The sequence below is a fragment of the Acanthochromis polyacanthus genome, chromosome 13 (assembly GCF_021347895.1).
Source record: "Acanthochromis polyacanthus isolate Apoly-LR-REF ecotype Palm Island chromosome 13, KAUST_Apoly_ChrSc, whole genome shotgun sequence".
Lineage (NCBI taxonomy): Eukaryota > Metazoa > Chordata > Actinopteri > Pomacentridae > Acanthochromis > Acanthochromis polyacanthus.
In genome coordinates this window covers 41,041,468-41,057,457 of record NC_067125.1, presented here as the reverse complement: position 1 = coordinate 41,057,457, position 15,990 = coordinate 41,041,468, and the positions used below count along the sequence as shown (strand labels likewise).

The window sequence follows — 15,990 nt, the reverse complement described above, 5'->3', positions numbered from 1 at the left end:
TCTATCAATGTTTATATGTTTTCATGCACATCTGCATGTGGCGATTGTGATGTCTTTTCTTTATGTATTCCTTTGTATGTACAAGGTGGAGCCCTGGGAAGATTTGTCCAGAAGAAGCTGAGTGCTCTTAAAATTTTTCAGGAGCCTTTTGTTTCAGTGAGAGAGAACTTGAGAACAGCTGTTTCCATCTGTGAACAGTGGGTGATAGCCTGTGAACATTTGACTGGACAGGTAAGAAAGAGATAGAAATAGGGAAACAAAGTATTATGGGAAATAAACATATTTTATTTAGTTTCAATTCAACTGAAAAGAATGGACTTAAACATAAAATATGACAGACAGTCTACTTTTTTTGTGAAATAGAACCTAGAAGGAGACCATCAGTGTTTATTTGTCACTGAAAACATGCTCAATTGCCTTTTGTCTCAGGTATGGAAGAGACATATTCCCCACCCCTGGAAGGGAAACAAGCACTGCCCACAATCCCTACATTGCCTTGCGAAAAGATTGAATGAGGTAACATATGATCCAAGTCCACCAAAGCACTTTTTTTGTACTTAACGCTGAATGAACTTTATTTGAAAGTACATGTTTATCCCTTTTCCTATGCGCGTCTTTTGGACACAATGGTAGCACTGAATGCAATTGTTAAAATACCCCTGAAAGTATCTTTTTAGTTGCCCTAGCCTTGTTTGTAAAGAAGCAAATTTCAGAAACCAGTACACTTTTTGTGTGTGTGTGTGTGTGTGTGTGTGTGTGTGTGTGTGTGTGTGTGTGTGTGTGTGTGTGCATTAGCACATGTGTGCTGAAAACGAATCAAGTGTTCATTCACAGCTCGAGCTCTGTTCATGGGAAAAAACAAAGTTCCTGTGACCAATCCACACAGTGCTATTCAGCATGTCTTCTATATGTTCATGCTATTGCACAGATCAGGGGAGATAGGAGTTGGCAGGTATATGGCTGAGTGATACCAAGAGAGATGGTAAATCTGACCCATTATGACTATCTACGTGTGTCATTTAGATAAATACACTCCTCTTTCTCCAGAACTGCAGACTCCACCCTTATGTGGAATTTTCACTTGAATTTTTTTAAGAGGAGGAGGAAGGAGAAATGAGCCATAAATATACTGATCAAAGAGACTTCATGATGTTATTTTTAAAAAAAATATTTTTAAAGTCCCCTTTTGAGTATATTTTCTATTATACAACAGTGATAAGTGTGTACTGCTCTTTGGTGATATTCATTAAACATTTCTGTGCATATTTTTTTCTCACTTTGGTTGTGTCGTTTGTAACGGGACAGACTTATTAATCCATGTCTTACCTGCGGTACACATCTATGATGGTCTTTAAGCCTTGTTTGATCTTGCAAGGGCTTTTTTTGTCTCGAAAGACGACCACTGACTTGGCCACATTGATCCAGATCACTGTCACATACAAATACACACATGCCTTTTTCCTCTTTTCAATATCATTTCCCTTGTTGATGGAGTGTGAAGAGTGTGGGAGTAATCTAACAATCTGCCTGCTAGCATCTGACATTATGAGTCATACTGTTGGCTCCTGTGAGCCTGATAACTGGACATATTGGCTGTTGATAACACGGTAATGCACTCTCCCTGTTTTTGTCTACCAGGTGGTGACTCTCCGTGTGGTTCATGAGAAATTGCTGTGTTTGCTACCAGGAGGGACGCTGCAGGCTCTGACCTCAGATCGTGTTTTTGAACCATTCTCTGGACTCAACCCTCTTCAGTACAACCCCTATACTGAGGTTCGATGTAGAGAGCTTCATGTGCATGTGTACCGTCATGTCAGAATTGTTTTACTGCTTCTGCTTCATTGGAAACATGATTGTGTTTTCAGTGAGTTGCAGCTCAATTAGCTCCATAATCAGCTTTTACTTCTGACAAATTATTATTTAGACTACACAAATACCGTACAGCGTATGGATATGGCTTTAGCAAATAAATGTTCTGAAAGAAACATTGAAGTTGCATCTTTTGCACAGTCTATTTGGGTAATGACTAAAGATCCTTTTTTTATCCTTCGTCACTGCTTCTATTGTTGACCCTGAGAATGATGGTTTTATGTGTTTTGTAGCCTCTTTGGAAAGCAGCTGTGGCTCAGTTTGAGCGCCTAATGGCTCCATCAGAACAGGAGGTTGCAGGGAGGCTAAAGACTTACATTGCCGATGTGCAGGACAACCCACAACAGGTAGTGAAACGCACCGCTTCAGCTCAGGTTGCAAAATATTGTGTGGGCTTGTGCTGATGGGAAATTACAGCAAGGTATATCCCTGTGCTTGTGTGTTTGTTTGTTGTCCAGCTGTTGCAGGTGTTCCAAAAGCATAAGGAGTTGATCAGACGTCCTAACATCAGTAAAGAGCTGCAGTCGGAAAGAGAGATGCTACTAGCCAGAATACTAGACTACAATAAGGGTACACAGTTCAGTCTGAAAGCGCTTTGTTAAATAGAAAGTGATCACAGCCTATTTTGTTTACACAGTGGAACAAAATATATAAAATCTGAATAAACCTAGTTCATACATTTTGTTGAAAATGCAGCTGCTGATTTTGTTTACTATTGAAAAATGCTGTAATATATTCCAGCATTATCGACCAGATCAGAGAATTTGTAACAGTGGAACTGAGTGAAAGAGGCAAGTATGAATTATGCTGCTGTTCTAAAAACAAAAATCACAATTTAGTTATGGTAGTTGGGCTATTTATCGATGCAGTCAGAACAGCAGTGGCTGTGACACACAGCTAATGGTGGCAGTTACTTTAAAGACTTTAACACCTGAGTGCTATAATGAGAACCAAAATGAATCAAAACTGAGTCAAATCTGAATGCACAGGCATGACACCGATATTTTTAGTTTCATTTTAGACAGCATTGTCTTAATTTTGTGTAAGGGGGACCCCACATTGTCAGACTTTGAAAAACCCTGGTTCACTTCAGAGAGGTAAATTTCATGTTAGCCAGCCCCTGAGATTGCTTCAGAGTTATTAATTTTAAACAGGACAGTAAATGTGAATGTAGTGTTCTATGTCTGTACTTGAAGGCAGAAATATATGCCCTCACTCCTAGAAAGTGACAAGGAATACAGGTGTCAGACGAATGCTAAATGTCAAATGATGCATACGACATAGGGAAAGTCAGTAGTGACTCATAGTTGCTTCTCATTTTTGACCTCTATCTGCGTTTGATTTTTTTTAGGGCTGAAGACTGACTTTGAGAATCGTTGCCATGGAAGCCCTGGAGACAAATTTGGGCCTCTCATTGGCAGAAACCTCCCTGAAGTGGTCAACAAAATAGTTTGGGTGCGACAGCTCTTACACAAGGTAGCTGAGTGTGTGTCTGTGTATCTTACATGTACTAACTGCGACTAACCACTAAATGTCATGAAATTTCCAGTCTGTCATTGACCTCTATATTTACAATAAATTACCTTTTGTGGTGATGTAGAACAACACAACTTCAGCCTTTTTTACATACCATTACAACTACAGGACAATCCCTCTGCAAATAAGTGTGTCCTTTCTTTTATTTTCATGTGCTTGTGTTCCTACATTAGGTGGAGGACTCTGTCCGCATAGCTGAGGCTCTGCTTTCAGACCTGTCTGGGTTCAAAGGGTTCCTGCATTTCTGTGATGACCTGTTGGAAGTTCTGAGGGCGTATGAACAGGAACAGTTTGAGGACTGGTCAAGAGATATACTGTCTGGACTGGCTGATCCAAAGTCAGGGATCAGGTTGGAAATTTTGCAGCCCTTAACCTTTACTCACAACACACAAGAAAAGCACAGAGTAACCCTGTAGGATTTCAACTTAATTGGAACTATTAATATTTTTGTCATTCATTTATCATGTGGCAGCTTGGCAGAGATGTAATGCTACAGTGTTCTCAGTTTGACTCTCTCCTGCTGTAAAGTCTCCAGGCCAGTAACCGCGTTATGGACCTGGATCATGTGGATGGCAAGCTGAAGATTCAGTACTCGGACAGACTGGTCACTCTGCTCAGAGAAGTCAGGCAGCTCTCCGCCCTGGGATTTCCTATCCCAGCCAAGATACAACAGGCTGCTAATACTGCAGACAAATTCTACAGACAAGCCATTGTCCTTAAACAGGTGAGAGTTGGTTATAAGACAAAAGCAAACACAGTATCCTCACTCATTTATATATGTATGTCTGTTAAGGGTTGCATCATGCTGATATTGCTGGTTCTTGTGTCTTAGGTGGCCCATTTCTACAACACCATCGACCAACAGATGATTCCCTCTCAGAGACCTATGATGCTTAGTCTTGCTCTGGCGTTTGAACAGGTCATCAAGGTACTGCATACTGCTGAAAAACAGTGTTTTATAGGCTAGCATTACTATTTGTCTAAGAATGGAACCCAGTACTTACAAAAGAAAAATGTACCGTCCTTTTTCTATGCTTTTACTTTTTAAGGTCTATGTAAAAGTATAGCAGATGCACTTTAGGAAATTTATGAAAAACAACAACATATTTTAAACATGAGAGCTTTAAATTGTGCCTGGCATTGATTTCATGTTTAGAAATGTGAGATAATGTTTCTGCTTTTCTTTTTCAGAATCCTCGCTCTCAGTCAAAGGAATCAGGTGGTAAACTGCAGATTACGTGGGACAACCCCAAAGATTTAGAAGTGTACATTACCAAGCTGCAGTCTGCGGCAGAGAAACTCTCTACCGAGAACAGGAAGTTACGAAAATGGCACACTGACTTTATCGACAAGGTGGTGACTTTTAAAGCGCAGAGGCATTTAGCACTGATTTGAATTATTTGCCATGGCCACATGTCTTCACAAGCACAATAATTCCCCTCTTGATTTGCTGTTCATAACTAAAGTTTTATGGCTCTGTGCATTTGTTTCTGCACCTCTGGCTACATTTCTTAGGTGGTGACACTGATGAATGTTGACCTATTGAGACATCAGCAGCGGTGGAAGGATGGCCTTCAGGAGCTCCGTACGGGCTTTGCCACTCTGGAGGCTCAGGTATCGATTAAAGACGGAAATAAATGTGTCTTTGCTGCTGGCCTGTAATTGTTCGTGACATATTTTTACTGGATGAACTATTAATAAATATAAACTACATGTATTTGCATGGTTTTAAACTTACTTTGAAATTATACTGTCTATATAAACTGTAAATGTGGACAAGATGAGAAAGGTCACCATACAGTGCTGTAGTTATTATAAAAATTGATAACAACTAACAAATATGATATCAGTTGGTTTAAATGGACTTATAAGCTTACCACATACTTAAAATCTACTCATCCTATGTAAGTGTACTATATAATTGTATTTGTCCTCATTGAAAGGATAATGTGTGTGTGTGTGTGTGTGTGTATAGGGCTTCAGGTCTGATGACATGCGGGCATGGCGTCAGCACTGGAACCATCAGCTGTACAAGGCTCTTGAACACCAGTATCAGACTGGATTGGAAGCTCTGAACAAGAACTTGCCTGAAATACACATAGACCTCACTTTCAAGTCAGTGCACCAGCTTTGAAATGTCCAACTTTCTGCTTTCTAGCTCTTTCCTGTGTGTTGCCATCTTTTCTCTACTGTTTTCGCCTTACCTCGAACCACTAACATTGATGTCTCCCTTTCCCCCCCACCTTTTAATTCTCATACTTTTCTCTACTTTCCGTCTTCCTCTCTCACCTTTTTTCTTTTGTTGTATTCTGCTCAATAGGCAGGGTCGTTTACAGTTCCGTCCACCGTTTGAGGAGGTGCGAGCACGCTATTTCAGGGAGATGAAGCGATTCATCTCAATCCCAAACCAGTTCAAAGGGGTCAGCGCCCAGGGGGAGGAGCTTATCTTCAACGTCATGATTGACAGAAATGCCTCTGGGTTCCTCACCATTTTCAGCAAGGCCGAGGACCTCTTTAGCCGCCTGCAGGCCGTACAACACAAGTTCAAGGTTTTTAAACAACAAATGACTTTGAAACTAGTCATGATTATGACAGTAATTCATTATTAACCGTCCTGTGGGAAGGCATCCGTATAATGGCAGGAAAAGGGTTTTTCTTGATAGGGTAATTCTCACTTTACAAAATTAACATATTGTAGTACATTTTATTTTGTGATAAGCCTGCTGTTCCTTCACACTCCAGAGCTGATTTCAGCTGTGCCTCAGAAGTAAAGTTTGATCATTTCTAATAGCTATGAAATACAAACTAATCAGTTCCATATTTATTTGATATAACCAAGAATCTGTATTTTAACACTGATTCCTGTTATTTTACATGAATGTGAACAGATTAACCTTTTGTGAGTTTTTAAATATTGAAGCGATGCAATGAGCCATAGCAGTGCTGTTTCCTTTTGAAAGAATGAAACTTGGTCACAGTCATGCTTCTCTATTCAGGTACTAAAGATCAGTTGTTTTCATTGTCAGCACATTCCCCTTTATGCTGCCTAGACAGAACAGCGAGGACAGTATAATATCTTTTCCCTTTTGTCTGCAGCCGTGCATATCTACATCACTGGGGGAAGCCCTCAGCCGAAACCAACTTCTCTTTTAGCTCCCCTCTTCTTTAGTTCTCTATTCATTTAGTCATGTATGTCTTGTTTGGTCACCTTTGACATGGAAACATTTGAAATTAGGAAATATGCACTGCACATAACCTCACTGTGATTCTGTATGTGTGTGTGTTGTAGGAGTGGGTGGTGCTGGGCCAAGTGGATTTAGAGAAGTTAGTAGAAAAGCATCTGAGTTCCGTGCAAGACTGGGAGAGAAATTTCAAGGCCCTGAAAGCCAGAGGGAAAGAGTCAGAACGTCTACCCAGGTACAGATCACACACAATACACAGAGTTAACCATAATTAAAATAATATTCATACTTGTAAAGCACAAAAGAGAATCAAGCAATAGAAAAGTAAATACGACAATACATGTTTTATACAGATACAGACACACTAGATTAACAATTATTAGCCAAAAAAGAATTCTGACCTTATTATTTCTGTGCACAATTTCTAATTCTGAATCATATAAACATCAGTGCTCCTTGGATTGAAGCGTTTTCAGGTTAGATGTATTTGTATAATGAAGAAGGGTATGGCATTAAGTGATTAAAATCTTGTATTAACGTGGATAATTGTTTGACTTCTTCTCTGGTAAATGACTTAAAAAATTTGATTTAACTGATATTGAAGAGTATAATTGTTTCTAAAGTCTTTCAGATGGATGCAACACTTTTGAAATGACATAACTATTGAGATGTGAACACGAGGCAATTATAAGTTTTTTTGTAAGTAGTCAACAGGGTCGCAAAAATGCATCCAGCGAAAAAGGTGCAAATTAAGTGCAGAAGACTTGAGAAAAACGAAATGTGAAGATACCAGGAGCAGATTATCCTCCAGTGCTACCATATTCCAGAACAGCATCCTACATAGGGTGTTTATAAGAGCAAAGGGTACAGCTGACATAACCAAGGGGAAGAAGGCTAAAACATGACCCAGTCACTAAGGCTGGGTCAAAAATATTCATGACAACATATTTTTCAAAGATTTGAAAGATGGCTAAAAAAGACTCGTAATGAACCAGATGGATGGGCCCTGGCAGAGTCACAAATTCAAGTCAAATACCAGCAAGGTGAAGGAGTGCCGGCTGGTATGGACTGCTATCTTTAAGGATGAGCTCGTTGAACCTTTTTCAGTTCACAGAAAATCAACTCCCAAACTTACCAGCAGTTTCTGGACGATGGTAGAAGTCAACAGCGAACATCCAAAGACTCCACTATTCAGCTGCCAGGAGAGGCCTTAAATATGACTAAATAATGACTTCACCCCCTTCTTTACCCTCCTTAAATCCTATTGAGAACTTGTGAATCCTTCCCAAATACGAGATTTACAGTGATGGTAGATAAACTTCTTTGAAGGCATTTGGGAGGAACTGCTTGTTTCAGCAAAAGTTGATTGTGGACAGAAAACAAGCTAAAGAAATCCAGATGAAAAGCTCATGGCAGTTACTGAAAAGATGCCTACACCATTTCCCAAAATTGTCGTTCTGGACAACATGTTTGATTGTTTGTCACCAAAATGGGTCACACTGCAAGAGCCAAGGATCTGATGAGAAAGGCCAAGGTTAAAACACACCAGTCATGCCGGCGACTCAGTCAGAGGCTGAAAAATCTTGCTTGAAGATGATGTTTCTACGAGCACTGTGCATCATTATTAAACAGAAACGTTGGGGCTGAAAGCTTCCAAGAAGCAACGTACCCTGTGACTCATCAAGCTGCAAAAGGAGAAGAGACTGACTTTCACAAAGAAGCACATGAATCTGACTCCAAAAGACTGGGAGAACTGGATTTTCTCTGATGGATGCCCTCTCTACTTATTTCCAACACCCAACAGCCAAAACCACAGTATCTATACAGATGATCGTGAAAAAGTACCATCTTCTGAGTAAGCAAAATTCAGTGCTCATAGTATGGTTTGGGTGGCTATGCCCATTTCAGGTCTCTGAGCTGCACTTTGTGTCTCAAGGTACCACTGTGAATGCACAATATTTTACCAAAAGCATTCTAGAAAAGGTACTAAGTCGAGTTTTGGCCAGGAGGAAAAAATCGGGGCCTGTGACTGAACTGGTATTTATGTAAGATGGTGCCCCTGCTCACGCTGCCCGTATAAGGCAACTGCATTCTGAGCATCTACCTGGCTTTCTGCGTAAGGAAGAATGATCGCCAAACTCCCCTGACCTCAACCCATCTGAGGACTTTTGGGGAATCCTGAACAGTTGCATCTTTACCAGTCCACCATCCACCACCATGAAACAGCTCAACTCTAGGGCTGTGCGGGAGTGAGGGGAGGTAGAACCGTCCACACTGAAGAACCTCACATTCCATCACTGAAAGAATGAAAGCCGTGATCAAAGTGAAAGGGGGACATTCTGGTTATTGAATAAATTTAATTTATTGCATATTTAGTCTTTGTTTTTCTGGGGAGTGCAAACTCCATGCAGAAAGATCCCAGGCCCAGGCCGGGATTTGAACCGGGGATCTTCTTGCTGCAAGACCAAAGTGCTAACCACTACTCCACTGTGCAGTCCTTTGGAAAGACCAAAAATGTTATTTGTTATTTTGTGTTACTTATTTGCTACACTTACTTTAGAAATGGAGAATAGTTGCCTAATAATTGTTCACACTTAAATATTCCTGAGAAAGACAAAACTCATTTTTCTCTTTTCAAGCATTTTGATGTTAAAAAATGGATTGTGTGAGTGCATTGTACTTCTTTAACAATTCAGTAAATCTCTGAGTATGCAGTTTGCCTAGTGACTGTCTGCGGTGTATGTATAGTATGATAAAGTATATCATCCACTCTGATATCTAAAGGCAGAACATTTGTGAAGTTTGTGTTTAAAAAATGCTTTCTGAAACAAATTGACACTACAGCAGCACTAAACACGTGATATCAGGTTCAAAACTTTATCAAAGTGCTTTGTTGAAGAAATAGCCCAGATCTTATCTTTGGCTGTCTGCTGGAATCACCTTTAGTAGATGCATCAGAACAAGTGTATTTATTGCTGTTAGATGTTCAGATGAAAGATCATCTGACATTACAATTCTAGGAAATTGACAGCCTAACGGTCGAGTTGGTGGTTCTCACCTTTTTCCTCTGTCAGTCAGGAGAAGGTAGACTGCATCACAGTCAACTGTGAGCCAGTAAAAGCTGTCATTGATGACCTGATCCAGAGGCTGTTCGACATGCTGCTCTTATCCCTTAGGAAGTCTATACAAGGTAAGCACAGACACTTTGTCTTTGTGTTTGCCATTTATTTTTATTACTTTTTGAGGAGTCATACAAACACTCTCACCAGACTCACTTTGTTTCTTTTTTTTACAGCAGTAAACATTTTTTTTATACAGTACTCCATGCATTTTACATTAGTCACAAGCCAAGTGTTTTGTTTTTTTTTGCAGTTGCCATTTCCTTTTCTGTTCTCGTTTCTTTCGATTTTGTTCTCCCTTCTGTCTGCCCCTTGACATTTCCATGGCTTTCACTTTCACTCTTTCCTTTTCTGTATCCTTTCTGAATGCAAATTGTCTTCTGCCTTACTTTCAGGCCACACACAAGCCATAGACAGTTTTGTATCAGAATCAATGGAGGCCTTGTCCACTCGACCAGAAAGCATGGAGGAGATCGGGGCGGCAAATGGCAAACACAGCCAGATATTCGCTCGCAAACCTGAAGTAAGACATAAACAGTCCTCATCCCTGATTGATGACTTTGTTAAATGACAGGCGTGAAGCTTTAGGTTTGTGAAAATAAGTTTCTCCTATTCCCTAGAAACTATGAAATTAAGGTTACTATTCCACCTTTCAGTTAGATCTTTTTGCTACATGTCAAAAATAGTTAAGATAAAACAAAATCTTTTACATTTTAGTATGCAAGTTTTGCCAGCTGTTAGTCAAGACCATGACATGAATCACATGGACATTTATGCTGTTTGTCCTATTTCTGATACCTGATTTATAAGTGTCCTTTAATTCTATGTTTTGAGTAAGCTAATAATATTTTTATGCATATGTGTAGATCCTACCTCAGTTCCAGTGTGCTGAAGAGAAGAACCGCTTGCTGCGTGCGGTGGCCGGGGCCGGCATGGACTCTCTGTCCTCACTGAGGGCCAAGTGGGACAAACTAGAGCTTGTTATGGAGAGCCACCAGCTTATGATCAAAGAACAGGTGACAAACTCTCTCTCTCTCTCTCTCTCTCTCTCTCTCTCTCGCATGCACGCACGCATGCAGGTACGCACACACACACACACACACACACACACACACACACACACACACACACACACACACACACACACACACACACACACACACACACACACACACACACACACACTCATCAAAATTTTCTAAAACAGCTTTTGCTTTCTCCTACAGTACCTTTGTTTTCCTTTATCCATTTATTGTCTTTTTTCACCTCTTGACACAAATAATTTATTTCCTGTCTGACTCTGACTTTGTTCTTGTGTTGCTTTCTGTCTTTTTCATGTTCCCTTCTCAGATGGAGGTGATGCGAACTAATGCGGCAGGTCATATCAGTGCCTATAGGGCAGATCTGGAGCGGTTTAAGGCACGCTGGGACCAGCTGAAACCTAAAGATGAGATGCTTGAGACTGGTGATCATGCTGCCCTACTTGTCTGTCTCCAAACAATCAGGGAGAAACAGCAAGAGTTCCAGGAGCTAGAGCTTGTGCGCAGTAAACTGCTGTAAGTTTGTTTCAGTTTGCTGAATTCATCGTGATGTTTTCTTCAATGAGAGATTCACGATAGCTTAAGTGCAAAGGACATTTGTTGCCTTCCTACTGTGGTAAAAGAATAACTTATATAAAGCCTTTTTTTTGCTGATGGGGTTATTAGCAACTAAATCTGATGTAACAAGATCATATATATATAAAAATCACCCTTTAAAAAAAGAATGCATTTTTGTCCATGCTTACTTTTATTTATGGACTGTATTTACCAGATGTTATTATTTGTATTTAGCACTAGTCAATATTCGGACCTGGATTACTATATGCATATGTACCCTGGAATACTGAGAAATAATATCATTTTTGTGGCCTTTCCCTAATTGCACTACAGGCTTAGGCACTGTACAAAGCAGCCAAGAAATCTCCTGTCAAAGCCTACATTTGTCTCATGTTCTATTTGTATCTGGAAGCACTTAAAGAAAGGAAAAGTGTGCCGAATACCATCTAAGCTCAGTTGAAAGTGCTGTTTGGCAACATGGATGTCAAACACTTGTCCTCTTGTCTCTGCTCTTCTCCCCTCCACAGTGAAGACTGTACGTGTTTTGATCTGGACGTTCCAGATTTCTCTTTGGCAGAAGAGACAAAACGAGACATGGAGGAGGTTAGCCAAATGTGGGGTCTGTATGAGGAGTGGCAGCAGGGCTTCACAGAGAAGGCCCAGGAGGACTGGATCACATTCAGGTAGAGAGTCAGAACTTTTGGCCCCAAAAATCTCAACATTCACTTGGAGTTGTCCCTGTAATCTTTCCTAATTACATTGCGGTCTGTCGTGTGTTAATAAGTATTTTTCTGATCTACAGGAGTAAAACATACGTGTTTGAGGAGTTTCTGTTTATGTGGCAGGACAGACTAAGAAAACTGGAACAGCCCACTGCCATGTCTGTAAAACTACAAGGGGAAGTAGACAAATACAAGGTATTAACTAGTACAGTTAAACTATAATATACCATTGTCTTCTTTTCAGTTTCAATGTATTTTTTAATGCACTTTTAGACTATGAACTGACAATTCAACTATTCTTAGATTCTGCAAGGTGTTAAATGTTTGTGTTTTTTTTTCAGTGAGCATAAATTAATTCAGCAAATGTCGTGCTTGGCCTTCAGCTGTTACATTATGCTTTATGTGAATTTTAGGAAGTGGAGACACGAATAATTAAGGAAGCTGAAGGAAGGTCATGTCATCACTGAAATTTAGAAGAGTTCATCCTCTGTGGACCATAATATACCCACAGATTGCTATGAATAGACACATATAAACCATATTTAAAGTTTTTATAACCTTGAGAGCAATAATTGTATAAATGAGAATATATGATGAGATTGTATTTGAAGCAATAATGTAAGATCTATGCAAATGTGAGAGGTGACTGCTCTTTCTGATTTGATAGGGGATCGTGGTCCAAATCCTTCAGTGTTTTTATGTTTCTGTTTATTCATTTGCACGTCTAGAACATGGTTCCAGTGCTGAAGTACGTACGTGGGGAACACCTGTCTCAGGACCACTGGCTGGATATGTTTCGTTTGCTGGGTCTCCCAAGAGGGACCACCTTAGAAAGACTTACCTTTAACGATCTTCTTGGTGTTGCAAATACGATCACAGAAAAGGCGTTGGAGCTCAAGGTTAGTACAGACAGGCTGATGAAAGGGCACGCTTCCAAAGAGACACGGAACGTAGATCTGTGATTAAGACTGTAATCATTTTTCATTAAGGGTTTGTTTAGAAAAATAAAATGTAAGAAATAAGGAGGAAACAGCATAGCAGAAAGCATTGCATTTGTACAGTTTAATTACACAAATTAGAGTCTTTTGGGACTGATCATTATACATAGAAAAATGTTTTCCACTGTTCCTACAAACATTACTCATGTAATCAAATCTTTTAAATCATTAGAGAACACTGATAGTGTGAGTTTTCATCAGTTTGAGAGAGAAACAAGCCTCCTGCTCGTGTTATGAGTTTTGGTGTTTGACCAACCTTTTAGTTTCATTGAAATCTTAGATATTACTAAACATTCTTGAGTGCAAATGTTTATTTACTGTAGTGTTTTCTTTGGTGAATTTGGTGAATTATAATGAAATGAGATAATTTTACAATGACATTGCATTGTTTTTCAATCATCTTAGATTTGGATGTTTTCATAAATTCTTGTATATAACATCTCCACATTGACACATTGATAAAGTCTCTGCCATCTACACCAGAGGAGTGATGCAGATGTGTGTGTTTTTGGTTGTGTGTGTGTTTCTGTACAACCATGCAGGATCTGAACAGTCGTGCTCAGGCGGAGGTGACAATCAGAGAAGCACTCAGGGAGCTGGACTTGTGGGGAGCTGCAGCTACCTTCACCCTCACTGAGTACACAGACAACAGTGGACGCACTCTGACCCTCATCAAGGACTGGAGGGATGTAGTAAACCAGGTAGACATGCACACATAAAGAGACAGACTCACCTACTGCATACAAACACAAAACACATACTTGGTCCATGCTTTCATGCTGAATCATTGGTAGACTGAGGTCACTAGCATTCTATCAGTAATTTACTTTACTGTATGTTAACTTACAACAACATTTTCCTTCTGTTTCCAGTCACTGCCAAACACTCTTATCTTTTTGGACTGAACACTAGTTTCTATTGCTCCAGTCACCTGTAGTGAGAGGTCATAAGATTGACTTCCTGAACATAGCCATCTGTGAAAAGAAATCCTCTCATCCCCACTCAGCCTGATCCTTGCTCACATCTGTTCTACTGCAGTTAATTTCTTTACATTGTGGTGTTTCTCATAAATTGGACTTTTTGGGGGGAAAACAGTTTTTCTAAAATGTTTTCAATTCTAAGCACTGTGACTAAAATCATAACTTACCACCTTATTACCATTTTGAGTCATATTGTGCATTTTAAAGTACTTTTCCGTCAAGAGTGCAACAGGAAATCCCCGTTTGTGCAGTGTCAGTGCTAGAGATGTTTGCTAAAGTGAATCACTTCTTTTGCTCTCTTGGCATTCTCCCAGCTACACACCTTGAGGAAGCTTAAACAAAAAAATAGTTCCTGCCTAATTTAAATATGATGTTGTTGAGCAAACTGTCCCCAGTATTCTTAACTGAGCAGCTCTGTCGAACACAAAAGCACATACTGTGTGTGCCTTTGTGAGAAACTTCAGTTTTAATTTCAGTCATCATTTACACCTGGCCACGATACAGCTGACATTTAATATATATAACATATCACGGTCCCTCATTACCTCACTGACTATTTAGTTTAATCTCTGCACCACACACACAAACACACAGACATACCCCAAGATTGCCTGATGTAATAAAAAATTTAAAAGTAAATTAAAGAGAGTGATAATACAGATACACATAATAGACTGATTACCCTTGCATTTGCATATAAAGTTATCTCTAAGTCTGCACCATTGCTACCACTAATAATGCTGTGAGCTAAAAAGGTGTTTTTTTATTCTGCATTGTGCAATTTATTTATTACAGGTACTATCTAAATGGGAATGCTTGTTCAGCAGTATTTTTTTTTAGCATTTAATTATCTGTCAGGGCTCCTTAAGTTGTTGATGTCACTGTTGCCATCTTCAGACTTTGCCCAGGTGTGATCATTTTTGTTAAATAGTGCTTAAGACTGGTGAGTGAAAGGAGCTGGCCTCTTGATAGGGGGACATGGAAGGCATGAAAATGTCTTCAGGAAAATGCATACCATACCAACCTGGTGTCATTAAATGAAATCTTAAGGATTAGCAAACATTGCTTCTATCACCACTCTCTGCCCACCCAGGTGGGAGATAACCGCTGTCTGCTGCAGTCTCTGAAGGACTCCCCCTACTACCGCAGCTTCCAGGACAAGGTCAGCTCAAAGGCTTCAGTCCATGAATACACTTTAAAACTTTAAGTGCTTCATCTAAGTTTTTGGATAAAGCAACTCAAATCATTTTCTGTTTCATGAAGACATAGAATTTAAACAATGGCTTTAGTCTTATATTAATACGTGTTTTTTTGTACCTTGTATATAAAAGTCTAGTCCTTAATGAAGCTACACCCACCAGTGCTGTTAGATTTACTCCATTTTTATCCAGGTCAGTCTGTGGGAGGTTCGTCTGTCAGACTTAGATGAGTACCTGCTCAGTCTGAATGCTATCCAGAGGCGCTGGGTTTATCTGGAGCCTATTTTTGGACGAGGAGCATTGCCCCGAGAGGAGGCCCGCTTCAAACGGGTTGATGAAGACTTCAGGTACTCTTCTGTGTGTACATAGTGTAAATCCTGACATGCTGACCAGAGAGCTTTGGCTCAGTATTGCAAAGTTGTGTGTCAGATAAAAGCAAGTCAAAAATATATGTGGTAAATTTGTACACGTGTTTGCAGGAGTCCCTCCTACGCTCATGCATGTGAAATATAGCACTGCCAGCTGGATGTGAATATAAACACATTGGCATAAAACCTCAGTCTTTGTTTCTGTCCATGTTGGCTGCAAAATACTATATCTATATCCTGTATGAGAATATTTTCTCTCTTTTTGTCTTGCATGTATGTTGTGATGTATTTTTTAAACTTCAGCAACAGCTGACACTTTGGGACACCTTCAGGGGATTTCTTCAGACTTGACAGAATGTTTACTTGCACTTGAGGATTGAATTGATTAGAAATTCATAGTGAAAATTTAAGCTCACTAT

At 39.7% G+C, this 15,990-nt stretch overlaps 1 protein-coding gene across 1 annotated transcript in view; it reads left to right on the top strand.

The window, feature by feature from the left end:
• Positions 1–15,990, top strand: part of LOC110967662 (cytoplasmic dynein 2 heavy chain 1) — a 134,439-nt gene that overhangs the window by 4,502 nt on the left and 113,947 nt on the right. The window contains exons 7-30 of the mRNA XM_051957789.1: positions 86–231; positions 430–516; positions 1,639–1,773; positions 2,103–2,216; positions 2,328–2,439; positions 3,221–3,345; positions 3,579–3,754; positions 3,934–4,129; positions 4,238–4,333; positions 4,597–4,758; positions 4,921–5,019; positions 5,381–5,520; positions 5,726–5,954; positions 6,695–6,822; positions 9,662–9,777; positions 10,102–10,229; positions 10,573–10,722; positions 11,057–11,262; positions 11,832–11,987; positions 12,107–12,221; positions 12,755–12,925; positions 13,567–13,725; positions 15,098–15,166; positions 15,396–15,550. Coding sequence (XP_051813749.1) covers positions 86–231; positions 430–516; positions 1,639–1,773; positions 2,103–2,216; positions 2,328–2,439; positions 3,221–3,345; positions 3,579–3,754; positions 3,934–4,129; positions 4,238–4,333; positions 4,597–4,758; positions 4,921–5,019; positions 5,381–5,520; positions 5,726–5,954; positions 6,695–6,822; positions 9,662–9,777; positions 10,102–10,229; positions 10,573–10,722; positions 11,057–11,262; positions 11,832–11,987; positions 12,107–12,221; positions 12,755–12,925; positions 13,567–13,725; positions 15,098–15,166; positions 15,396–15,550 — 3,370 coding nt within the window. The remainder of the gene's footprint in view (positions 1–85; positions 232–429; positions 517–1,638; positions 1,774–2,102; positions 2,217–2,327; positions 2,440–3,220; positions 3,346–3,578; positions 3,755–3,933; positions 4,130–4,237; positions 4,334–4,596; positions 4,759–4,920; positions 5,020–5,380; positions 5,521–5,725; positions 5,955–6,694; positions 6,823–9,661; positions 9,778–10,101; positions 10,230–10,572; positions 10,723–11,056; positions 11,263–11,831; positions 11,988–12,106; positions 12,222–12,754; positions 12,926–13,566; positions 13,726–15,097; positions 15,167–15,395; positions 15,551–15,990) is intronic.